At 41.2% G+C, this 27,988-nt stretch overlaps 1 protein-coding gene across 2 annotated transcripts; it reads right to left on the reverse strand.

Moving 5' to 3' along the window:
• Positions 1-28: 28 nt before the first annotated feature.
• On the reverse strand, positions 29-27,986 carry MMD (monocyte to macrophage differentiation associated). 2 transcript variants are annotated; one of them, NM_001044595.3, is given in 7 exon segments: positions 29-1,966; positions 8,610-8,679; positions 10,274-10,375; positions 12,287-12,361; positions 15,906-16,066; positions 20,399-20,480; positions 27,693-27,986. In NM_001044595.3, coding segments are annotated over 7 exon segments (717 nt in total). In that variant the 5' UTR covers positions 27,719-27,986; the 3' UTR covers positions 29-1,765.
• Positions 27,987-27,988: the final 2 nt, after the last annotated feature.

The following is a 27,988-nucleotide window of genomic DNA, read 5'->3' on the forward strand; positions in this document are numbered from 1 at the left end:
AAAACGCATTATCATTTTCACAGTCATCTAATTTAGAGACAGTGGAACAAATCCAAGTAACAATTTTATTTTAGTCTACAGCACAATTTTTTATATACATTTTAGTGGTTTTTGACAGTGTTACTTTAGAGCAGACTTCAAATGAATCCACAAAAGTTAATATATTAAAAATTAAATATACACAATAAAACAACAGGCATCCAGATGTTCAGAATCATGCAGAAGGGGTGGTCTGGACGGTGTTATGACTGGGTACCTTGCCTATTTAAGAATTCACCAGCAAAAAAGCAGTTCTTCTGTTCTTCTTTCCCATGTAATTTACCAAAGTCAGAGATTTCTAAACACACACACAAAATAAACCCTCATTTAAAGCCACATCAGTACAATATTTCAATTAATTGAATTTGATATACTGTCAAGCCAACAAGTCCAATGATCAAACCCATTACTGGAAAACAGGCTATCAGCACCTGATATAAAGGCAAGGTTATCTCATTTATTAAAACACCACCAGGAGATTAACCAACAAAGCAACTGATATGTTAATCTTAATATAAGACACTGAGGGAAAACCAAAAACAACATATTAAATACCACTCCACTGAGTCAGGATACAACCCATGGACTACAGGCACATGAGTTTTTATCTGCCAAACAAGGCTTTAAATATTTTTTTTTATGAAAAAGAAAAAAAGTATATCAAGAAATGCAAAGGAAAGGTAGAAATGTGAATTTATGCATCTAGTTCCACAATTTAAAATGAATATCAAACTGATAATGTACAGCTAAGTGACAATGACTTAACCATTAGGCACCAAACAGGCATGACCACTATTCTCTGTAATTCAGAATGCTCTTCAGGAGTTTTCTATGGATGGCCAATCCAACAATACTCTAATACAGACTGAATAGGCATCCGCTGTTGAGAAAAGACCCTGAAGAAAACATGGCAAAGGCATAGAGAAAAGGTTGAATCTTTTGAAAAAGTTTATATCAAAATACTTTTCCATCACTAGGACACCTAACTAGGTCAAGTATATGACCCAAAGCAGCACGGAATTCGGAGTCAGAGGTTGGCAGAAAAGTTTTGGAAAACTTGCAGTTTTTAAAAATTGGCAATTTCTCCATGCTTCACAAAACTATCAGAAGAGGTATAATGTTTGTTCTCTTGTGGAATGTTGACAGCTTGCTGCAAAAATTCACATGAATGAGGAACCGCAGAGATGCGCTTCAATGAATTATTTTTTTAAAAAATTTACAAAAAACTGAAGTTTCTATTTTAAAAAATAACCACGTTATGCCAAGATGAAACATGGTAAAAAGTAGTGTAAGTTCTGTCCATGATTCTTTACACGGCTAATGGGAAAGTGATAGAAATCATTTTCTCTTAAAAAGGAAGTTTTGTTATTGCACTGACTTTTACAACCTGACCTGGTAATTTAGAAAAATCATGTAGTAAAATCTGTAAAATTAAAATACAAAATTCTGGTTTGTAAACATCAGCTGGCCAAGCCTATCCAGAGTCCTTCATAATAGTGGAATGGAATGAATAATTAAGTCACAACTTTACTTATTTGCTGTGAGGGGGAAAACTCCAGAACACAGCTTTTGTACTTTCACAGTAATTATATTCAAAAGATATAAAGAAAGTCAGTGCAGTTGTCTTCTTTGTTGTTTTTTCCTCCGTGCAGTTTTCAGGTCTGACCTCACTCTTTTAAGTGCCATAATTGAAATAATACTGGTTTGGAGACCTAGTACAGATTGGTCATAAATGTCGCATAAAGTCTGTAGGGCTTCGGTAAAGATATTTCCAAATGGCATAGTAATGCACTGCAGCTGCCGTGGCCACAAACAGGTGCCAGATGGCATGGGCAAATGGAATGATGCCATCGCTCTTGAAGAATACAACTCCCAGGCAATAAATTAAGCCCCCACAGGCAAGTTCGTGGAGTCCGTCAGTGTTATTCTGTCAACAGAGGAAAAAAATAAAAAGGTTTTGATGTTACTCTGATGTGACAAGCTAAAGAGATCACTGCAATTCCCCCTAAGCCTCCTAACTGTCTAGACAATGAAGTAGCTCTGCGTAGACAGAACCCTGACCTGTAAACATGAACTACACTTAAATTGACCTAGATTACCCTCTGGATCAGTGTCTTGACCTGACTGAGCGGTCAAGTTACAGGTCCCATGGTAAAAAGTGGTACCTCCTGCTCATTTATAGCAAGTTTAAGCAGACTGTGATTGCATCTAAAATGAATGATAATTTGTTTTAATAAAGTACAGTCCTCGGCTTTCATCTTCCCGTTTAAGAGCTTTTTTTCCCTACTAAGGCACGCCCACACCACTCCATTTATAATCCACCTCTCAGCCTGGTTTCCACTCCTTTGTCTTCCTCAAACTCTGTTCTACACTAATTACTTTTCTGAGACTCTCCCCCTGCTTCGGTGAGCTTACTGCTTCTTCATGGCTAACACAGGAAAATCCAGCTAGGAGTGACCTCTGAGACCTGAGACCACATGGCATATTTCCTAACTTTCTGGATGTTCCCAGGCCTTTTTGTCTTTGCACCTGGGAGTTTCTTAGCTTAGCAGGAAATTAACAGCCTTGTGTGTTTTAGCATAAAAAGGAGAACGCGTAGACTACTTTTGGTTTTCAAAGACCTTGGCCCATTTATAAGATTAAAATTGGGCTGTATGAATGAGAGGGGAAGAGAACAGAGGCAGCGCTTAGGAAGCTGATAGAGAAACAAGTTGGGATTCCTGGAGACTAGGAATAGAAAGGTATCAGGTTCTGTAGGGTGAGTGGAAACTTAAGCCAGATTGTGGCATGGCCTTGGATGGGGAGAGGTGTATGGATAACCTAGAGGACTGGGCACTGGGTGGCTGTGACTTTGGGAGCCTTGGAGCAGATCCCCGTGGCCAAGTTCAACAGGGAACATGGGGAAGCCTCGTTGTAACCACTTGCTTGAAGGGTCCCATGGGCCTAGGCCAGAGCAATGGCAGTCACGGACGATGTGTGCCAAGAACCAGGCCTGAGGATCCAGGGCCAGGGTGAGGATCTGCCGTATTTTTCAAGTTCACATAAGCACCATGGTTTTTGTAATTTTCAAGTTCACATAAGCACCATGGTTTTTGTAGGATAAAATAATGAGGGAAGGAGCCAATTCAAAATGACAGATACCAGATTTCTCATTAACCTCGCTAAGGTAGGACATCAGCCAGATTTCGTTTTCCTTAAAAAGGAAAACAAGCAAAACAAACCACCATACACACTCATTATTTCCTAAAGGTTACAAAGCAATTGATATTCTATAATTATACGCAATTCTCTGTGTATGTGTATTAGGGGCATTTTCCTAAGAGAGGAGGTTTTCATGGGATTCTCACAGGGGCATCTACTCCTCAGTGAGGAGTCACTCAACTAACTCCTATTGATTGATTGATTGATTGACAGATTGACTGCTTTTTAGGGCTGCACTTGTAGCATATGGAAATTCCCAGACTAGGCATCAAATTGGAGCTACAGCTGCCGGCCTACAGAGCAGCCACAGCAACGAGGGATCTGAGCTGTGTCTGCCACCTGCACCACAGCTCATAGCAACGCCAGATCCCCAACCCACTGAGAAAGGCCAGGGATCGAACCTGCATTCTCACGGATCCTAGTTGGGTTCCTTAACCACTGAGCCACGAAGGGAACTTCCCAAACCTCCTTATTTTAGATGAAGACACTAAGAAGGTCAGAGAAACGAGTAACCTGAACAAAGTCACACAGCTGCTCGATGCCCCAAAGACACTGTTCCTTTTTCTTCTGCTAAAACAATATATGAGAGACCAAACCAAGTGCACAGGCTGGTTCTGACACACATTCTGTTAATAGACGGTTAGTTCTTCAGGACAGCACATCTGCTTTATCAACCCTCAAAGAACAAGAACATAGTTAAACCTAGAGCAAACAAAACCAGCTATGTTTTCTTCATTATCAATGTCAATATGTTTCTGTGTATCAGGCCCTGTTTGAAACCCTCATTTAATATTTCGGTATTATTTTAATCTCAACTTTATAGATGAGAAAGCCAGAACACAGAGAGGGTAAATTACTTGCCCAAAGCTATGAGGCTTTTAAGTGTCAGAATCATGATTTGAACAAAGAACCAAGGTGGTCTATCTCCTGAACTTATGTTCCTTTTTTTGGGGGGGGGCGGTCATTTAAAAAACAGATGATTAATTTACACAGGGTAATGCATAGATCTTAAGTGAACAGTAAGAGTTTTGATAAAATGCACACATGTATGTAAACCATTCCACCCCATCAAGATACTCACGCTCATGTATCCTAACACCCCACAAAGTTCTCTGATGCCCCTTCCCCATCCTGGACAATCCCGTCCACCAAGGCAACCACTTTTCTTATTGCTTTTACCGCAAACTAAGCTTGTTCTAGAACCTCACATGAATGGAATTATACTCTATGTACATTTTTGTGTCTGGCTTCATTTTTTTGAAATGAACAGTGTACAATGTTTTTGAGATTCATGAATGTGCTACTGTGTACCAAGTCATTCTTTTTTTTCTATTACTTAGTATCCCATTGATTTATTTAACATCATTTGATTATCCTTTCCATTTGAGGGGTATCATGAATAAATTTAATATGTATATTATTTTACAAGTCCTTTTGTAGATACATGCTGTTGTTTCTGTTGGATAATACTGCTTGAGTCATAAAGGTATGCTTAATTTTATTTATTTATTTATTTATTTTTTGGTGCATCTGTGGCCTAAGTTCCTGGGCCAGAGATTGAACCTTAACCACAGGAGTGACAATGCCAAGTCCTTAACCTGCTGAGCCACCAAGGAACTCCATTTTTTAATCATAAACTGCTAAACAAATTTCCAAAGTGGTTATACCATTTCAAACTCCAGCAATGAACTAGGGTTCTAATTATTTCACATCCTTGCTGATATTTGGTGGCATCAGTCTTAATTTTAATCATTCTGTAGGGGGTGTAGTAGTGGCATGCTGAGGTATTAATTTTCATATCCCTGACTTCCCTGATGACTAGTGACACTGAGAACTTATCCAAGGGCTACTGGATACTTGAATACCTTTTTCTTTGTCAAGTGTCTGTTGAAGTGTTCTACTCTTTTTTTTTATAGAATTAGCTTTTTTACTACTGATTGGGAGTGCTTTATATATTTGAGATACATTCTTTGTCGGATATACACAGAGAAAACAAATATTTTCTCCCAGTCTGGGGCTTGACTATTCATTTTAAAGTTTATTGATCTTTTCTTCTGCAGTGTCTCATTTGTTGTTCAACCCCTCCAATAAATTTTTTCTTAACATACAGTTTTTGGATCTAGAATTTCCATTTGGCTCTCTTTTTTAATAGTTCCATTTCTTTCCTGAGATTCCTCATCAGTTTACTCCTTGTGTTTTAAAGTTCTTGTATGCTATTTCAACATCTGCCGTCTTTTTTTTGTCTTTCTAGGGCTGCGCCCGTGGCATATGGAGGTTCCCAGGCTAGGGGTCAAACTGGAGCTAGAGCTGCCAGCCTACACCACAGCCACAGCCACAGCAATGCTGGATCCGAGCCACATCTGCGACCTATACCACAGCTTATGGCAATGCCGGATCCTTAACCCACTGAGCAAGGCCAGGGATCGAACTGAGTCCTCATGGATGCTAGTCAGATACACTTCTTCTGAGCCACAATGGGAACGCCATCTGTCATCTTTGGATCTGTTTTTATTGATCTGTTTTTCCTTAGATATTTCCTATTTCTTATCTAGTAATATTTGTTTGGATAATGAATGCCAGGTTGTTAAAGAGTATAGCTTTTGTTGTCTTCCTCAAAAGAATGTTGGGTTTATTCTGACAGGCAGTTTATTTACAGGAGGATTACTTTTGACCTTTTGAGGTTTCTGGGCTTTATTACGGCAGTGCCAGAGCCACCCTCACTTAGAACCAGTGTAGCTCTTCCGGCCCCAGTATTCTGGTGGGGTCAACAGAATACTGAGTTGTTCAGCATGGTCACTCTATTCCGGCTGGTATCTCCCAGCGTAGGATCCTTCTGGAATCTCCATTTATCTCACAGCCTTCCAACAGCTATTCTCAGCCAGGGCTCACAGAGTCTTGCCCTGAACAAATGCAGCTTAATATTCAGGCAAGGACTCCAGGGAACCCCTTTGTAGATTTCTGCAGACTCTTCTCTGTGAGTGATGCTCCCTCCTCTCCAGGACCCTGCCCTCAAACTGCAGCCAGCTCTGCAGCTGAAATGCAGATTTGTTTCCTCCATCTAGAGGGCTGCTCTTGGACTCTACGTTCCTCTACTGCAGTTTGGAAAGTGTGCCCGGGGAGAAAACTGCAGTGCCTTTGAAGCTCATCTTGTGGTTTCTCTTCCTTTCAAGGATCACAGTCCTAAGTGTCTGTGCCCAATGACGAAAAACAATTGTTTCATATACTTTTCCGAATTTTATAGTTCTTAATGGCAGAGGGTAAGTCATATCCATTATTCTGACTGAAACACTTCAGGTTTGAGTCTTCATCACTTAGACTGCTGCTTTTTTCCTTAAGATGGCTGATGAATTTCTTTTTGATCTGGTCTCCATCTAGCTCACGGGCTTTTATCACAAGACTTGTGCTACCTGCATAATTACATGCCCTCATGCATACATGCATATTCAAACAGATACTATTTTTAATTCTTCAAAGATGCTTGTGCTTTCCCTGTCTCTAGAGCTTCCTCCATGCTGTATCTTTTCTCTGTACCACTTGCAGTACCTCTTCCATCTCTTGGCTCCTATTTATCCTTTCTGAATCAGATTAATTAGCATTATGTGCTCCCATGGCAGGCTGCACTTTCCCCAGTCAAAGACATTATAAAACCTTATGGTAGTTTCCTATTTTATATGAATGGTATTTTTCTGCTTGATTCTAAATTTATCATGGCAAGTGTGGGGATTTTCCTGTTTGATTGTCACAAACATTCGTCATCTGCTATTGTACCACATGTGAAAATGCCATGAAAGGCTTAGGCCTACGAAAAATACTGGATAAATTTACTCTTAAGATAAGAGGGTATTTACTTGAAGTTCCACTCTAAGGATCAGTAACCTATCAACCTAGATCTTGCTTACATTGCTTTGGTGTCCTCAGTCACGTTCTAACTATATGGCCTTCAAGGCAGATTTTCCTCATTTCTGTCATTCATCTCCCTCCCCTCACCTCCCTGTTGCCCTGACCAACTAAACTGTATGTATTTTTGGTGCTAGGTAATTATTAAAGCCATTATAAATCTCCTATCTCAAAGAATATATACTGTTACATTCTCCTAAGATATTCTCTCGGCGGGGGGAGGGGGAAACATAAGTAAACCTGTAAATTCTAAAACCTTTTGCAGGTGTTTTTTTTGTGATGAGGGCAAGATCTACAGCAAAATTACATTCTTGTAACATGCCTAGGACCTCAGGATTGAAATTATAGGTATAATTGTGACCACTGCAGGCTGAGAAGAGAGCTCATACTATAACATAGTGGCTAGTGCCCCAAAATGCAAAGTGTAGCACCAGGAATACATAAGCTAAAGGCCCAAGGGACCAGTGGATGGGATCCTGAGATTGTTTTGTTATGTTACTGTTTCAAATGGACAGACACACACACATCGAGGTCTCCACAGTGATCGGTCTGAATGGGAGTACAAAACACATACATGCCTATGCCTACTGCAGGTAATTCCACACTTTCACCCATCAAAGTCCCCACAAGGAATTTTCAAGCACAGTTTAAAAAAAAAAAAAAGGAGTTCCCGTCGTGGTGCAGTGGTTAATGAATCCGATTAGGAACCATGAGGTTGCGGGTTCGGTCCCTGCCCTTGCTCAGTGGGTAAACGATCCGGCGTTGCCGTGAGCTGTGGTGTAGGTTGCAGATGCAGCTCGGATTCTGCGTTGTTGTGCCTATGGCGTAGGCCGGTGGCTACAGCTCCGATTCAACCCCTAGCCTGGGAACCTCCATATGCTGCGGGAGCAGCCCAAGAAATAGCAACAACAACAACAACAACAAAAGACAAAAAGACAAAAGACAAAAAAAAAAAAAAAAAAAAAGCACTTTCTTGAGAAAGAGAAATAATACGCAAGTGAAAGGAAAAGTAAGCATGAAGGGATGTGAGAAACAGCCAACAACATGAACCAAAAATGACCTTTAGAGGTCCTTCCAATTCTTAAGTTTAAGAAGTCACTAACCATAATTTAGGATTTAGGGTTAAGACACTAAGTAATTCAAGTAGAAAGGCTCACTTTCACATAATCTCATACCTCTTTGGCAAAAGGGTAGGGGTAGGGTGAACAGAAAGGTTATGTAAAAGAACAAATACAGCAGATGACCACATAGACACACTTCAATGTATAGCTTTTCCAAATTTTAGATAATCACTAGTATAAGCTGCGGCACTTTGTAACTCACTTATTTTTTTCTTTGGCGTCTGTAGTTAATAAGACATGTCATAGCTTTAGAAAGAAAAGCTATGTATTATATTTATAGACATATTAAGGGTCACAGCAATTTAAAAGAAAATAAGGTGAAATAATTAAGATTATGAAGCCACTTCTTACCATTGAAGTCACCACCAAGGCTGGAGAAAACCCCATTGTAAGGTAGAAAAAGAGCTCAACCACCTTATACCTGCAAGAGAAAGGCCATTGATTTATCTATTCTTGTAACACTTAGACCATTTCTATACCAGTTTTTCCTTTTGAAAAAAGAACGTAAACACCTAACTGTTCAAATGAAGTGTATTTTCTCAGTAGGAGAATATTAAGCCTCTAACTGAAATACTGTAGCTGTAGTTGAGTAACAGTGAACTAGCATTTCTTTCAAAACTGATAAGACATCAAACTGCACTTGCTACAGGGAAGATGTTTCCTGACAAAACTGGTTACCGTTGAATCCAATCCATCATGCATCTCTCCCCTTCTAATCCCAGCATGTTTGCCTTGTCATTCCCATGCATTGGTAGGAGACCCTGAAGTTTTGAAGCTGCATAGGGAGGGGGCATGGAGCCTGGTTTATCAGTGGCACAGGGATAGGAGCCCTAAGAAACTAGGGCATATATTTTCGTCTCTTTATTTTGCACCTGCACAAACTCCAATTCATAAGGTTCATCGCACTGGGTGCAGAATACCTGAAAATGCTAAGAAACACACTGTACCGAAATTCAGCTTATGTTTATAGTTTGACTTAAGAGTCAAGGGTGACTTGGATCTCATTCTTAGTGTTTTATATTCAAAGTCCACCAGGAAGTAGACTGGGGAAGAATATGGCTTTGGTTTACAACAAAGGCCTGGAGTAGGAGAAAAAACAGTTGTCTTACTTTATTTCCTATTTTATCCAAGGATATAAATTAGGGTTTGAGGCTGCGAAACAAACTGTTCCCTTGGATATATATAACACATAACACTACTCAGAATTGCTAATTATGGTAAAAAATGTGTTTAAATGAATTTCAAAGTCAGAGCGAAGTTTGCTCAAACTACCATTTTCTTTTGAAAAGAGAAAAAAATTTAATACTTTGTGATAAACATAAATAACACTCAATCCTGAGGGCCAATATGCCAAAGACAATACATAACGAATTTAATAAACTGTATCCAATGTCAGCGACTTCATGGTTGTAAGTTTTTCAAGTCTAGGAATGTGAGATAATGAAAAGAGTGACGGAATAGGAATGGGGACACGTGGGTCCTAAGTCCAGATGAGTCACCAATTTGATGCATGTACTAAATGTTCTCATTTTTAAAGCCTGAAGTGGAAACAGATGACCTTGAAGGTCTGCCCTAGAACTAAAATACTAAATTTCAATATGCATCCTTTTTATATTGCTTAACACTAATGACTAGGAGCTACGAATGACAGGTTAAAGAAAGTGTGTCACATGCTGAAGGCGTGAAGAGTTAGATGCCCTTCCAAACGTCCCATTTCTCAGGGAATACTGGTTTGGAATATCCTCTGGGCTCCTCTCTAGGTAAGTGTTGTGAGGGACAAGTCCACCTTGGCCTTCAACTAACATTATGCCACACAAGCATACCATTCTCTTCTCTCTGAAGCAATCTATCCACCAATAGTGAGTATCAAATGGTTCTGAAGATTTGTTAAAGCAATATATATTCTATTTATGTATTTCTACTATTTTGAAATGAAAATGTAATTTGTGTTATAAGGTAGACAAAATTTAGGAAGTTAATTTTAAAGCTATCAAACATAAATTATTTTCTCTTACTTTTCATGGTAGAGAAATACATAAATGGTTCCTCCAGCTGCCATGAGCCAGATAAACCAACGCATATGAGATGCCAGGGGTCCAAGTTCACGGAGATTTAACCTAAAAAATGTAAACATGACAACAAAGAACAGAAGTGATAAATGAAGGGAATTCAGACAACCTGTGTTTTCCTCTAGTCTTGAAAACTGGGAGGGAAGGTACTAGGATATGGCCAGAAAGAAAAGGCACTCAACATGCTGTGGAGGTATTTGGGCAACTGGGGTAAAATTAGTAACTCAAAGATAAAATCGTCATTCAATCTTTAGGACTTAGAATTAGCTCTAATGTGGTTTAAAAACAGAACCAGCTAAAAGGAGACATGCAGAAGTGAGTTCTGGCACACCTGTGATGCCTGGCTTTCCTTATTAGGCAGACTGTTGTCCAAGCTACTTGCTTTCTTACTTCTGATTCCATATTTGGGAGCGGATTGTTTACAAAGCTTACTGAGAATTCAACAAAACCCTGAACTGGATCAAATACACACAGCAGATACCTAATACACAGACCAGGTGTCTCCATGATCAACCTCTCTGCCAAGAGAGAATATGAGAAGGATGAACCCAATATAGGTTATGCAAGATACCTTGTTAGAATTTAACCATGGACTCTTGTGAAGCCTGAATTTAAAATGCTGCATACTCATCTATACTACATTCAGATTAAGAATGGATATTAAAAAATGTTCTGAATGGCCATAACTACAAAATTAATATTTCCAAATGGAAAAAGTAGCACCTGCATATCGAAGGCTACATGTGAACAAACTGCCTACTATAGTATTTGATTTTTTTCAGCCTACGTTTCAAATGACTATTTACTTATTTTAAATTGAGGTATACTTCACAAAAGCCTTTAAGTGTTCTTGCTCCAATATGATGCAGACCTATAATTTAGTAACAGGTACTAGGAAGAAACAGCACTTACTTTTTACTCCAACAGATAATTAGGTTTCTTTTGAATGACGGCTGCTGCATTAGTCAGAATCCAGAGGCCTGCTCTTTCTAATGACTACAGTCGCTGATGGCATTATATGAATTTCTGAGTGGTTAAAACTGGACCATGTCTTGGTAGAGGAAAACTAATGTTTCTTTAATTATGCGTTTCAAAGCAGCAAAATTCTATCTGACCTATACCAAAAGGCAAGAAAATCAAGGACACTGAACTGAATACTAAATATTTTATTTATTTTTTATTTTTTTATTTTTATCTTTTGTCTTTTTGCCTTTTCTAGGGCCGTACCCGTGGCACATGGAGGTTCCCAGGCTAGGGGTCTAATCGGAGCTGTAGCCTATGCCAGGCCCACAGCAACTTCCGGGTCCGAGCCACGTCTGTGACCTACACCACAGCTCATGGCAACGCCAGATCCTTAACCCACTGATCAAGGCCAGGGATCAAACTGGCAACCTCATGGTTCCTAGTTGGATTCATTAACTGCTGCACCACGATGGGAACTCCTGAATACTAAATATTTTAAAGCGCTAACTAATGTGGCTAATTATTTTACTCGCATCGTTAAAAAAATGAGAAATGCACCCCATAGACCCGTAGCTACTGTGATGTGAAGTGAACTTAAGACAAAGAGCATGAATTTGAAAAGTGAGCTTGTTTTCTTTATATGTATTTCTAGCATCTCCATTTAAACAATTAGATGCCAGGTATTCTGGACAGCAGCAGAAGCACAGAGGAAGAGTATGGAAGGCAAAGGTAACACATTTCAGAAGTGAGTGTGCTACCCACACATGAGTTTGTAGCACTTCTCTCAAACAATCCAATGCCATACGTATTCTGAATGGCAGCAATATTCCCTTAACATCTGCAATCTTATCCAAGTAAATCAAAATAAAAACAAATGCATGTGTACATATATGTGTGTTGAGGGGGCTGGAGCAGGGGACAGGAAGAAGGGAGAGAAAGAGTGAGAATTCGCTCATTAAAAAAACTACCTTCAAAGATAGAAAGACTGGATCTTACCAGGGAGCATAAGATGCGGCAATGAAGAAATAGATAACCATTCTATCACACATGTGAAAACAATGCTCCACTGTCCTAGTGGGAAAAAAAAGTTAGACAAAGTTTTCAAAAAACTTGCAGACTGGAAGAAAGAGTTATTACTCCTCTATGTTGCAACTTCGCTCTTGTTCTTGTTTCTCTTGGCATTTATAACTTGGCCTTCAAAGTCACACAGCTATTGTTAATAACACGAAGCCACAAGTGAAAGCTCTGTATTATTTTTAAGATTGCATATATCACAGATCCTCACCATATAAGGACCCCCCAATAATCAGGAACTCTGAAGCAGTTAAAAATAACAAACACAATCTGTCTTTTCTGATGTTTTTCGTTTTACGTAGATCTATCTAGAAAACAGAAAGATGAAATTCCTTGAGGGTGGACCACCTCTCAACCTCTATCATGGTGCAGGGCACAAATTCACGAAGGCTCAGCACATTCTCTCCAAAGTCACATTCTTTTTAGAATCTCTTTGAAGAAGGTTTTACTTCAAATATCTTAGTGTAGACAATAAGTTGCAATAAAGCAAATTTAGAAACTAATTTAGGAACAGCAATAACACAAACCAGAAAAAAACAAAAAAAGGGCATTTGCTGCCAAGAAGGTAGCCACCTGGATTTCTAAGCAAGTTCTTCCTTCCAAAACTGAAGAGTCAGGAAGTGTACAAAGATTTGGCTCACTGAGATCTATTCACAAAACGGATGAGACAGAATCCGCCCTTTACTGGGGTAATTTCAAAGTAAAAATGCATTTCACCATCTTGAATCCACTTTCTGTCCCAAGGGTAGCTTCTATGGTTTGGTGGAACAGCGATATTATTTCAACCAAAGCAGGCTGAGGTCGTCCAGTCATGGTTAGTGTTAGTTACGTGTTAGTGCAGAATTGAAAATAATTTAGGTCATGGGTCTAAGCAAATACCAAATTAATGCTTCTCAAACTTGACTGCCCATCAGAATCACCCGGAGAGCTTATAACATAGTCACAAACTCCAGTCCAGAAGATTCTAATTTAAAAGGCCTAGAGGATAAGGTAGAAGATGGTGTGAAGAAGAGAATCTCTTTTCTTAATTTTTTAATTTAAATTTAATTTTTCTTCTTCTTCTTCTTTTTTTTTTTTTTTTTTTTTTTTTTTTTTGCCTGTGCCTGTGGCATATGGAAGTTTCCTGGCCAGGGATGAAATCCATGCCATAGCAGCAACCTGAGCTGCTGCAGTAAAAACATCAGATCCTTAACCTGCTGCACCACAAGGGAATTCCAAGAATCTGTTTTTTTTTTAATTCCTTGGATGACTTGGATTCTGAGCCAGGTTTGGGGCCTTCCTAATTCTGCTTTCTAGACTGTTATGCACTGTTGCAGCAGGTAAAGTAAGGCCTGCAGTTTTACTCAATATCCACCACCCACCTCTGTGACCTTCCCTTTCCTCACAGGTAAAACAAAAGTGTAACATCTCTATCACTGTAAGCATTAAATGAGATGATGTAGCCAAGGTTTAGCACAGCACCTACAACACAGTAGTTACTCAATAGACACTAATTCCCTCCCCATACTTAAATTAAAGCTCTACTTGGATATTTTAAAAACTTAATGCAGGAGTTTTCATTGTGGCTCAGTGGTTCATGAACTCAACTAGTATCTGTGAGGACGTGGGTTTGATCCCTGGCCTCGCTCAGTAGGTTGGGGATCCTGAGTTGCTATGGCTGTGGTGTTGGACGGCAACTGCAGCTCCAATTTGGCTGCTGACCTGGGAACTTCCCTATGCTGTGAGTGTGGCCCTAAAAAACAAAAGCAACAACAAAAAAATTAACACAGAGCAAAAATCCACGTGTGGCGTATGATTCTTGCAATGCTATTTCAAGGTTCAGGAGAGACTGGTTTCTATCATACCTTCTCTAGGCCCTGGCAGGGAGGCCCTGAATACCGAAGCCGGCACCTATGACTCTTTATTGATTCAGGAATCTAGACAGCAGAGCCAAGTCAGCCAAGGCAACCACAGCACTGGATTGTGCCAAGAAGATAATGAAGTGCTCTGGCCTTTGGCTCTGCGACAGTACATCCTGAAGAGCTGGGACAGGTACTTTTGAGGCTCACTTTTGAGTGTGTCCCAGAGTCCCCTCATGATTCAGTGCTGTGGTTCTATTTTAAGCCTGGGGAACTGTCAGCTTACAGGCGAAGGTGGAATGTTGCAGACTATAAGCAATGCTGTGAAGGGTGTGGTGAAAATACCTCAGGACTGGGAGTGAGAGGTCCTGGGATGGTCAGAATCTGCTGGTATCACTGACGTGGGCAAGTCTGACCACTTCTCTGGGCCTCAGTTTCCCCAGGAGAAAATTAAGGGGGTGGGATTCAATAATCCCTTAGGAATCTTCCAGCTCTGAAACTCTGATTCTACATGTGAAGAAACCAGGAATCATCTCATGAATCCCAAATCCATCTTGAGAATCTTTTTTCTTTTTATGGCCATGCCCGTGGCATATGGAAGGTCCCAGGCTAATGGTCAAATCAGAGCTGCAGCTGCCAGCTTATGCCACAGCCACAGCGGATCTGAGCTACACCGGCGACCTACATTGCAGCGCGTGGCAATGCCACATCCTTAACTCACTGAGTGAGGCCAGGCATCAAATCCGCATCCTCATAGACACTATGTAGGGTTCTTAACCTGCTGAGCTACAATAGGAAAACTTCTAAAGCATACCTTTTTAATATCAGACTGTTTGAATAAGTTTGAGATTTTTTTTTTTTGGACATTCTATAAAATCAAAGGTATATTCCAATGTATTAAATCACTCTAAGTTTGCTCTGCATTCTCCTTTTCTGAGAAATTTTGCCCTTTGGGGTTGTGCAGAATCTATTTCGCAAGCAAGTGAATGATGTGCTGCTCCCTTTGTAATCTCCCAAATTAACCTTCGCTCAAAGGACGAATGCTTTTGTGTCCTTAGCACTGGGAGGCTAGGGACCACAGTGTTGTTTGGAAAGTGCTTGACAATTAATCGCAGCAAAATACATGAATTTTGTTTGAATAGATACATGGGACCTAATTCTGAAAGCTGAACTTTGCTAGACAGTAAACCTGAGCTGTCGTATACCTCCATCCATCAAAGAATTCTGAAGTCTTTTGCAGTTTTCAAATCATTTCCACATGCATCCTCTCATTTACCTATCACAACAGCACATGAGGCAGGCATTATCATTCTCATTTTAGTGACGAAGTAACAGAAGCACCATGAGGTCAAGTGATCTACACAAGATTAAGGGGCAGGGCTGGGGCTCAAAGCCCAACAGGGGAGTCCAGCTGCCAGGCTGACACACTGAAAACAGGTCCCAGGATTGTAGGTTGAAAGTCCTGGGGAAGCAATATAATTTCAACTGGTTTCTGAGCAAAGGTCTGCTTTCTTAGGTATATATAGGAGTCCTCAAACTCTGTCCAATCCATAGACCATGTCCTGAATGATGAGACAGCATTAGAGTTTACCAGGGAGGAAAATGTCTACTTCTTTGCCTCACGTGACCAAAGCGAACCAGCACAGGAGGCTGACCCAAGTCAACTTCTGTGACCTGTTGAAATAGCATACAATCCACTGTACCTTAAGTGGCTCTTTTTCCATGATACAATGTGAAATACTGTGGAAACGATGAAGAGGGCACAGAGGCCCATTCCATAAATCCATGCTGTTATCTTTTCCCAGCAGTCGTCCGACAGCCGGTGGAGGAGGGCACTGCCCACGATGGCCGGAACAATGAGGAACTGAGAGAAAGGGAAAGAAAATAGCCAGTAAAACACTGAATTGAGAACTTTGGTAAAAATACACAGGTTTACCAGGGACAATTTTAGGACGATCATTTTAAAACAAACATTTGCCTTCCTTGGACACATGAGCCAGATGAAGTTGTCAGGTCCTGCTCTGAAAACAGATATTGCTATTCAGGGCCCAGGAACTGCGTTCACCAATGGGTACACAATCAAGCAGTAAGAATAAAACATTATTCAACTGTTGCAAAACAAATGTTCCCTATCCTAATTTTGTTAATTAAGAACATGTTTCATTCTATTCTCTATGTGATTTAGGGTAGACACTTAAAGTAGTCAAATACCAAGAAGATACACCCCTTTCCCAGGGAGGTCTTGATCTTGAAACAATCTTATCAGTTTCCTCCATGCACTACTGAAAGCCCAATAGTGCAGCAAAGAGCAACAAATGAATCAAGTCAGTTAAGTTCTATAATGTACAGACTACACGCAAATAAATCACCTGTTCCAGTTATATGTCCTCATATCTAGTTTGGATATGTACTTTCCACCAATCTGGGGGCTGCTGCAGAATGAAAGTCTTTTGGGTTTATTTCATTTTTAAAAGCACCTTTCAAGTAAGCAAGGGTAATCCACGCCTACCTATTCAAATAATTTTAAGAGACTAGAGTCTCAGAATTCTGCCTTCTGTACCACAATTTATACTACATATGGACACAAATTTCAATGTCCAGTCATATCAGTAGGACAAGTAAACATTTTAGAATAGCAGAAATCATTAAAGCAGAAACTGCTTTATGAGATATTAGAATAAACATACCCAGCAAAGAAATCAAACTCTAGCAAGCCTATCTTTTCTGTCCCCAACACCTACATTTTCCCTCTTGCCACAAAATATTAAATCCTCCAGATGAGATCAGCATTGAATTTCAAATGTTGAAGTTTTCACTGGCCCAGAACAAAATGAGATAATTAAGGACAACAAAGTAAGTTTATCATAAAAGAGAACTTAATTAATTTATTTTGAGATTATACTCTTTCTACCTTTTTTGGGCCATGCCCATGGCATATGGAAGTTCCAAGGCCAGGGGTTGAACCCACACCACAGCAGCAACCTGAGCCACAGCAGTAACAACGTCAGATCTTTATCTCTTTAACTCATTAGGCCACCAGGGAACTCCATCTAATTTTTTCCTGTCCTATCTTCTCTTTAATGAAATGATGACATTAGACAGAAGGTTTTATTGGTCCATTTTAGAAATTTTACTGCTCTCTGAAATCCAAAAATTAGGGATATAATTTAGTAAGTTTAATAAGATGATGTTTTCTGTTCTAAAAAATTAATGTGTATGTTTTGACAGATTTTCCTTAACTTTGGTTTCTAAAGTGTTCCTTATGACAATCCAGAAGAGATAAGCCAAGGGATTATTCAGGTCTATCTCAAGCAAATATTATTTTTAAAAGTGAGCTGTGCATTTCAACATCCAAACCATTATATACATAGTTTGTCTTTTTTTTTAGGGCCATGTGGCATATGGAAGTTCCCAGGCTAGGGGTTAAATCTGAGCTGCAGCTGCCAGCCTATGCCACAGCCACAGCAATGTGGGTTCCGAGCCATGTCTGTGACCTACACCACAGCTCATGGCAACGCTGGATTCTTAACCCACTGAGCGATGCCAGGGATTGAACCTGCGTCCGCATGGATGCTAGTCAGATATGTTACTGCTGAGCCACAACGGGAAATGCAAAACCATTATATTTAAATGCTCAACATTATGTCAAGTAAAAAAGTATTTCATTGATTGTTTTTATTGATCAGTATTATGACAACTATCAGGGCATTATTTTTGTAACTCTTATCAGTGTTTTGTAGTCAGTTGATGGAGAAAACAATGGATGTATTTTGAAATAATAAACAAAGAAGCAAGTCATACAAACAGTTATTTGACATTTATTCAAGAATAAAAGAAGGCAACAATCCAAATGCCAGTCAACAAATGACTGGTTTAAGAAGATGTAGTATATATAGTCATTGGAATAAAACTCAGCCATAAAAAAAAAATGAAATATTGCCATTTGTAGCAACAGGGATGGACCTAGAGAATATCATACTAAGTGAATTAAATCAGAGAAGGTGAACAGTATATACCATTTATATGTGGAATCTAAAAAATAATACAAATGAATTTATATGCAAAAAAAACCCAGACTCACAGACATAGAAAACAAACTTACGGTTACTAAAGGGGAAAGGGAATCGGGGAGGGATAAATTAGGAATATGGGGTTAACAGATACAAACTACTATATGTAAAATAGATAAGCAACAAGGATTTATTGCATAACACAGGAAACAATATTCAGTATCTTTTAATAGCCTATAATGGAAAATGATCTGAAAAAGAAAACATATGTATAACTGAATCACTTTGCTATATACCTGAAACTGAATATTCCAAAGTCTATTAAATCAGCCATAATAATAATGATAATAATAATAATAATAAAAGAATAAAAGATGGATACCCAGGCAAGTATAGCTGACAGTCCAATTAGGCTGTGCAGTCTTTAAAACCAAGTTTGGACTCTAAACATTTTGATGCTCTGGTGTTGTGAAGCTCACTTCACAAAGCATGTCATTAATGCAAAGACAGGGGTCAATTAAATCTAAAGAATTCCACTAAATCCTTGCTGTCCCCAGAATCTATGCCATGGGTCCAGGGAGACTGACTACTAGTAAGATTGCTCCAAATTTCATTATTGAAGCCTTCTTATAGAATCCAGAGTGGGCATGTCAGGTGCAAACTTTTTTCTAAAGAAAAAAAAAGTTTAGCAAGGTTTCAGCATATTAATTATTTAAATAAAAATTTTTTGACTACCTAAGGAAAAAGGACATAAATTGGAATAATATTTCAGTATTACGAAGTAATATGTGAATTTCATCATTATGCTACATAAAACTGATACTTTATACAGCTGATTTCTGCTAGTAATGGCCAAGTGGCATTGTTCTATTAGATTATAAAAGAATCCACCAAAACTAGTTGACTTCAGGTTTATTTGGCATCATGATTCCTTTATAGAAAACACTGACTATTCTTGGAGAAGGGGATTAAAGAAATGAAAAGGCACAACTTGAATTCCAGCAAACTTTATTCTAATAACATACGTATATAACCTACATATTGTATTAACACTATCTAAAATAATTCAATTAGCCTGTTCTAAACACTCTTCACTAAAGGAGTAAACCGGTCTCTTTCTCTATTCCTTTTTCTTTTCTTTTTTTTTTTTTTTGTCGCACCCACAGCATATGGAAGTTCCCGGGCCAGAGAACCTGTGCAACAGCAACACCTCAATTTGCTGCAGTGACCACACCACGTGCTTTATCCTCTGCATCACAAGAGACTCCTACTTCTCTGTTTCTTATCCTCACTATACAGCAGCTACGATTTTTCCCTCAAAAGTCTCACTAAATGAAACTTTCAAAAGGAATAATGAAATCACAAAGGGAAATTCATAATGACATAAGAAAATGCCAATACTGTGACATTAATAGGAAAACTATGAAAATACATATATATTCACAAATACCACACACAAAAGAAGAAATGCACCCAGGTGTTAAAAGTTTATTTCTGGGTAGTTTTGTTTTTCTTATATATTCTTCAATACTTCTTAAGTTTCTTATAATGAACATGTTTATAAGGAAAAAAATATTAACTAAGAATTTATGGATTAAATCAGTCTTATTGTCTACACTACGGACTAACATCTGCTCTGAGAGGCAGTGGCCACAGGGGAAGATGGGGAGGATGTGGCTACTTATTTTAGGGATTCACTTATTTAAAAAAATACCCTTTTCAACAAACGCTGAACTCTTCTTGCCAAATGAATACAGCTCATTGTCTCGAAAATGTATTTCCTTTCATTCCAGGGCTGAGTTTTCCTTATAACTAAGGTGCTTACCAAGATTATACTTTTGTTTTTTTGGCTGCACCTGCAGCATGCAGAAGTTCCTGGGCCAGGGATTGAACCCATGCCTCAGCAGTGACAATGCCAGATCCTTAACTGCTAGGCCACCGGGATCTCCCATAATTATACATCTAAAGAAAGCCCAAGAGGGACAGGGCTGACTGCAGGTCAGAGCACTCCAAGTCTCTGACACACTCAGTTCCTGGTGTCATGACCCAACACTGGTACCCTGACAGGCAAGGTCACAGAGATGGGTAAACTTGACTCACAGGGCTGAGTTTAAGTGAGGCAATTGCCCCTTCCTCCCACTGAGGCCCTTTGGGAAGGAGGGAAACATCAAAAAACTCATACTCACTGCATGTGTGTAACAGTTAGCAGCATGTTCGTAGCAAGTTGGTTTGTAGCGGCCATTGGCTGGGGCCCGGTGGTTCATGAACCTGCAGGGACAAAGACGTCATGTGAGAAAAGCTCCGAGTTTGTAAAGAACAATGGGGAAGACTGTCCGTGGTTGTTTGGTCTATTCTAACTGAAGAGGTAACTGCTGGAAATACCCAGTTATGGGAACAAACCCAAAGCCATTAAATGCGTGTAAACTGAGCCAACAGCAATGCTCTTGGAGCAAATGCCCTAGTTTATAGGATTAAGTATTCCTTCCGTCTATTCAAAAGAAAAACCTTCTACCAACCAAAAGCAAACAAAAACCACATCCACCCCCTTCAACTGGTACCCCTACGGTAAATAAATAAATAAATAAATAAATAAATAAAGGCACAATCAAATCTTAAATCCTAACAGAAAAAAACCAAGGTAATTTTTCTAAACTTGAACACCAGTAACTGTCATTTACTGCAAATTCAATGCACTTGAAAGGCTTCTCTCAAAATGTATAAAGCTTGATACATGTAGATCTTTAAACCCTCCTCCATCCCATGATTAGCAGGCCTGTCCAACTAGTTTCCCTATATTGCATTACCTGTTCCGGCACCAGACGGCTTAAATAAATGATACCTGGCTGCCTCCAGGTCACCTGAAAACAGAGGTATGTTTTCACCTGCATCCTTCCTGAATTAAAAGAGTTTCCCTCAAAATCTCTACGACTAGCATTTGCTACAGTGGCTATAAAATTCATATATACACAACAATGTGTTTATGTATCTAAATATCAAACTCTGTTACCCATATAGACATATGCCCATATTCCATACCTCTCTCTGAGCTAACTTTGTGGCAATCAGTGGAACAGTGAAAAGCACAAATACTATCAGGACTGAAAAGAAGAATAGCTTTCTTCCAAGTTCAGTGTGCAGGTGAGGATCCCCCAGACCCAATCTATACCCATACCACATTTCATGAGGGATTCTGGTTTCATCTCTGTGTTCTCTAGGAGGAGGGAGATGTAAGTTCAGGGAAAAAAAAACCAGGCAGCTGCCTGAAAGAAGCAGATACAGAGAAACAATGGAGGTTGTTACCCAAGAGGCACTCAGGTCTCAGCACTGAAGCAGGATTCCTGTGCTTGGGGCCTACAGGATGTCAACAGACTTTGTACAATAAAGTAGCCTCCTGCTTGAGCTAGTTTAGGGGTTAGGGATGGGGGGGGGTAGATTTTGTTATTCATCACTAACGAGTTCTGACTAATCACATCTTATTAATTAACATGATGAAAAAAATGGTACCAGGCTAAACAAAATGGCAGAGCCAGGTCAGACACACGGTCAAGCCATTCCAAATAGTGCCCAGTTTATAAAGACTAGCCAATACTTTCCCCCTGAATTAAGAAGGGCCTCTTAGCTTGAAGCAAGTAAGTAAAAATCAAGTGGCAGTCCCTGCTAACCCAACACAGAGAAATCAGGTGGAAGATCTACTAAGGAACGGATTTGGGACAGTGAAGATACCTTACTTGGACCACCAATGGGAAATAAGCAAAATATATACTTATGGAATGGAATTCATCAGATGGCCTTAAAACTGTTTAAGAGAAATATACAGCTAACAGCCTCAGAATTATTCCAAGCTATTCTCCCACATAGATAAATAAATCTTTTCTCCCCTGATAATCCTTTAAATAATTTTACTAATTCCCTAAGGGACGAGAGTGTTGCTATATGGCAGCTATTAGTAAAAAGGAAAATAATTACACTCTTGGGAAGGATGCTTTAAAAGTGTCCCAAGCATTCAAGAATCTCCACATCATTACCCTAAGACATAACGACAGGGCTATAAGGAGCATACCCGATCAGGAATTGTTAAGGGTAAAAAGCAAGGCTCTGGTATGGCTGAGGGTAGACGAAACGTCAAGTGCTCTGTGTAGGGCCCTACAAGTAGGGTTTGTCTACCCACCACCAGGCTGCAGACCAAAATAGCAATCTGTATCTCTGGCAGTCCAATCTAAAAATAGTCAGGCTATTACACAGCAACAGGGATAGACTTTCAAATTTTCTCCTAAAAACAAAGAAGCTAGGTGGCGAGGGACAGCTTAGTCCCTTCCCACTTGGAACGCTCAGGTTAAAAATAAACTCAGAGGTTTCAGAGAGAAATATCCCATCCATGTGACTTGAGGTAGTCTCTTGTTAAGGGCAGGGCCAGATTCCGGCAATAAGGAAAGGGAAGAGCAAGTACACCAAGCTCAGAGCTGTCGGGGCCCCGTGGGACCACACATGGTTCTGTGGGAAAATTTACAGGCAATATTCCATTTCTCTCTGATCTGGCAGGGTACAATCAAGCCTTCAACACAGCCTCCTGCAGAAATCACTGTGGAGAAATTAGCTGCCCAAGCCCTAAATGGAAAAGCAGATGCAAAATGCAAATAAACTCCCCCATACTGAGCCTATTCTCTTTTCCCAAAAAAAGAATGAAGCGGGTTCTCAAGAGCTTATGGAAGACCCACCCTAATGGCTACCCAACTCGAGAAAGAGCATCCAGCCTGTTTCAGAGGGTTCGAGGCAAGACGACTATCGTGGGTGTGGGAACCCCATTTAATACAGCTATTAGTTAAGGAGGGTTTGTTCATTAGCCCCCCTCACTTTCTCTTTCAACTCCTCAGGCTCTCCACATGAAAGAATTTCAAAACTATGGAGAGGGAACAGATCGGGACCTGGTAACACTCCCTAGACTCATTTAAATTCAGCTCAAGGTAGTGTGCCTTCCAAAGGTAAATCGGTAACCCACCGGGAGATCTCAGAGGCCTAAGGAAGATCAAATCTCACAAGCTGTCCTTGACTCCCCTGTATTCCCTACTCCAAATGCCAGTGCTGTCAATACTGTCAATGCGGTCAATGCTACCAATCCCTCAAAATACTTTCTGAATGAGTCCCCATTGGTAGAGCACCACAGATCCTACCTTAAATCAAGAAATCACACTTCTGGGGAGTACCCTTCATGGCTCAGTGGTTAACGAAACTGACTAGCATCCATGAGGATGCGGGTTCCATCCCTGGCCTCGCTCAGTGGGTTAAGGATCCAACATTGCTGTGAGCTATGGTATAGGTCACAGATGCGGCTCAGAACCCGCATTGCTGTGGCTGTGGTGTAGGCCGGTGGTGGCTACAGTTCTGATTTGACCCCTAGCCTGGGAATTTCCAACCCTAAAACAAAGCAAAAAAAGAAAAAAAAAAGAAAGAAAGAAAGAAATCAAACCTCTGGTCTGTAGAGATACAAAAGCTCTGCTCTCCCAGCTTGTCCACAAGTGGACTCTCTTCTTTACCCAGCAGCTGCGTCTCTCAACACCAGGTCATGGCACACATACCAACCCCAGCTTAAAAAACCTGTCTGGCTTCCCTAGGTGCTTCAGAAAGCATGTGGGCCACAAGCCCTCACCACTTCTCCAGCCTCTGCTGCTGCCTTCCTCTCACTCTCCGCCTCCAGCCAACCACATCCTTTTTGCTCCTCAAATCACCCAGGTCTTAGCTGCCCGAGGACATCTGCATTTGCTACTTCTGCTTAGAACAGTCTTCTCCAGAATGCCCGGCTCTCTTCTCACCTGTCAAGCTCTGCTCAAATGTCACCTCCTCAGAGAGGTTTTCCTGATCATCCCACTTAAGTATCACGTTGGCCTTCCCCATTCTACCAGAGCCCATATCACAATTCAGAGTCAGATTTTTTAACCTGTTCATTTTAAATTTCATCTTTCCCCATTGTCATGTACGTTCCATGAAGGCTATCTTCCACCATTTCATTTCCAATCCCAAGCACAAGGACTGGCACATTGCGGGAACTTAATAAATAAATGTGGAATGAATTAAAAGACAGACATTCTGCCTGCTGCTGAACTATTTTATCCTAATTGAGACAGATCCTGTCATCAATTAGTGTCACTGGGGATTTCGCATGCAACAAAGAAAAACAGGCAGTCTTAGAGCCAAAGAGAATCTTGAATCCCAGGAAAATAATATTCTTAAAGGCCAAGAATTCCATGGACTCCTGTACACCCCCTATTAGCTCCCCTTTATGAATGAGCATGATGTTTAGACAAAGTGTCTGCTGCCAGAGGCAGTGATAGTGGTGCGGGACATTCAACTTAATTATTAAATAAGGAAGATGACATATATAAGGAGACTACCACAGCCTATGATTCAGTCTCTGAGAACATGAAAAAAAAAAAAAAAAGGCAACACACAGTCCTAGAAGCCTTTCTAATGCTTTTAAGAATAAGACACTTTACCACATATTCAATTTGTAGCCAGCCAGTGGTCATGAAGGTAGGGCAGGCAGAGGAAACAAGTATCCTTCTCCTTGGATTTTTGGTTGCCAGGCTGGAGAACTTGCATTGCAGGCTGGAGAAACTTGCATCAACAAGATGCATCAACATTAGAGCTCTGTGGGTCTTAGGGCTCTCCCTCACAGAGAGAGATGAATAGCGGCATGGGTGGTGGAGAGGGACGTGATATTGAACCCTTCACTCTGCCCTGTGTGATGATGGCAAGTTCTCTTTTATTCTCTAACCCTATTTTCTTTTCTACTAAATAGGCATACAATTTGCCTTCCAACGTTGCACAGTTGAGGATGAGATGAAGAATCTACAAATACCCAGCCAGTGCTTGGCACAGGTAGGTACTCAATGAATGTCAACAGGTATGCTAATCAGTCAGAGATGGTGTGTAAGGGAAGGAATGACTGTGGGTATGTATGTATGTGTGGCAGGGGGAGGGGTGGATCGAACGTGGAAGGGATAAAGCAAGAAAGATAAAAGGTGTCCCAGTGGGACTTTTTCACATCCTAAGCTTTTTGAGAAGCATGCCTACAGAAAGCCCTCCACTATGACAGTGGGCTAAGTGTCCTTACAGCTCTCCTCCACAGATATGGCAGAGTTCTGGAAGTTGATCCAAAGCCACAGTGACCACCAAGTTTCCATTATAACACACCAGCAAGGTGTTCAGGTTTTATTATTTAGAATAGCCACAAACTATGACCTAATGAAATGTTTTTACTGCAGTCAAATGCTCTTCAGTGGAGGCCTAGGAAATCTTTCAGAGGGAGAACATGTGTTCGAAGTCTGCCTGCTCCTCTCTCTAGTTCCTCTGCCATTTACCCTCCTGTGACTATCTGAACGCTCACAAGATGTACAACACAGCAGTAAGAGGTGCACAACAGTACTCTCAACATTTTAATGTGAGGACCACAGAAAACAGGATGGTTTTGTTATACTTTTTATTTGAAGGCTTTATTTCTAAGTTCCAATGGACCCTTAGAAGCATCTTTCCACTCTAGCCTATGATAAAAAAACAAATTACGGGATCATTCAATCTTCAAAGAAAATCAGAGTAGATTTAGATGTCATCAAGGAAATAACTGTTAAATATCCATTGATATTGTGCAGTCGCTGAGAAAATTACATCTATGCTGCACCAAAAGAAAATGCCTGTATTTTTCATTTTTAAATGAATGAAAGTAGAGCGCAAAATCACATGACAACTGTGATAATAAGAACTGGATAGGTTAGTGTCCAGCAAAAAGTAGAGTTTGATCAGTTGAGACGGTAGGTTCCTAAATGAAGGTTTGTTTTTCATTCCTCAACATTTTTAATGTTTGTGCAACAAACAATAAAGCAGGCTCTTTTTTTCTTTTTCTCTTCTTTCTAGAGAACAATTCAAAGGATAGGAAAGAAATACAACTCTTAAACAAAAACCGGTAATTTCACAGAATGTTGCCACTGTTCTCTGAAAACAGGAAGGGCACAGATGTGCAGAGAAGTAAAACCAAATCAAACAAACCACATGCACAGGGTTTTGCCAACCATGACTGAACCCCTGTTACATCCTCCCTTTTAGCTCCTCCAGTCCTCATTGCTGACTGACTTCATGTTCTAAAGCCAGAACATCAAGGTTCCTTTTTGCCTTCAGAAGTACTGATATGATGTTCCCACTAGAGGAATACTGACAGGCATTCGACACCCTGAGTGATGAGCAATACTTATAAGTTAATCCAAGTCTTCAAAGTGATCACCTTTCCGATGGCACAGTCCACCACAACTCTCCCTATGCATATTTTATTCCTTTGGGGCTGGGAGAGGAATGAGATCAGCAGAATGGGTGAAGGGGCATCAAGGGATTAGGGAGTTGAAAAGGAAAAAAAAAAAAAAGTGCCCTTTAAAATCTTGAAATAAGAGCCAATGCCTAAAAACGCAGCAATTCCCTCCCTGGGAGATTTCATGCATTCTTTTTCTGTCTTTTAAATTCCTCCGTCACTCCACACTAAGCTAACCTGCTCAGGGTGATGGTTTGGTAACGGGGACGGCTGGCTGCCTGACTCAGACAAAGGGATGGAGAGTTATCACAAACACGGGAGAGGTGAACTTTCACCCACTTAAACGAAGAAGAATGAGGAGAAAAAAAAAGCCTAGAGCTTCCTCTCACAGCTATGGCCAGCCTCCATCCATTGCTAGACGGCAGAGACCCGGAGTCCGGGTTAAGGCCATGGTACCTCCCCAGGGTGGTGTTCCCAAGGGCTCTCCAGCGAAAGAGCAGCCGGCCAGCCTTCCGGTGGTGCCTCCTCGGTTCCTCCTCCTCCTTTCTAACACAGCCGCTTCAAGAGCAGGTCTCTACCCAAACGCCACCTTGCCCCCTCACAGTGCCCAAAATAGCATGCCCTGGGACTCCAAGCCCGAGAACCCGCTGGCCGGGACTTGGCCAGGCAAGGCTAAACCAGCGGAGCGTGCCTCAGTTTCTCCACTGTCACCGCCGTTCAAAGACAAAGCCCCTAAAATGCCCAGCACCCCCGCTCTACGGCAAATCTCGCTGCAGGGCGCAGCAGCAACCCGGCCCCGGTTTCGTGCGCCGGGGGAACCCTCCAAGCTGGGAATAAAGGGTGGAGGCCGAAGCAAGGGTCGGAGGACTTTGGGATGGGGGGCAACAGTAGGAGTCGGAGAGTGAGGCTGGGTAGGCTAATGGGACCCCCTGGGAGGAGGGCAGGTTCAGGGAATCCGAGGTCTGCAGATCGCGAGGGGGGACCCGGGCAGGCACGAGATCCCGGTCCTCGGAGGAAGAGGATCACCCAGGGACAGCAGGGCCGAGAATCCCCCGGGAGCCGTCCCCGGCCGAGCGGCGGGATTCATGGGAGATGGACCCAGGTGAGGAGCCGGAACCCACGCGGAAGAAGGCACGATCCGGCACCCGCTCCCGGCACAGGCGACGGGACAGAGGCGCCATCCCTCTCACCGCTGGAAACGATTCTGGAACCGCATTGATCCTCTGCTCCTCCTTCGGGCCCGGGAGCTCCGTCTCGTCAGCGCCGGCGGCAGGGCGCGCGGCCCTCATGGGCTTGTGTTGCTCCGGAGACCGCCGTGTGCCCGGCGGACTGCTCGGTGGGGCAGGACCTGAGTGGGCCAGGCTGGGGGTCGGGACGCAGCCGGGGCCAAACCGGGCGGCTGGGGGCGGGAGGAAGGCCACTTAAACGGCCCAGCGCCTCCCGCCTCCTGGGTCCTCCGCCCCCGGGCGCCCGCGCCCCGCCCCGG

This window comes from Sus scrofa, chromosome 12 (assembly GCF_054392235.1).
Source record: "Sus scrofa isolate SSC_HxYL_T2T_F1_AM1 chromosome 12, Sscrofa_HxYL_maternal_Yorkshire_Landrace_v2.0, whole genome shotgun sequence".
Lineage (NCBI taxonomy): Eukaryota > Metazoa > Chordata > Mammalia > Artiodactyla > Suidae > Sus > Sus scrofa.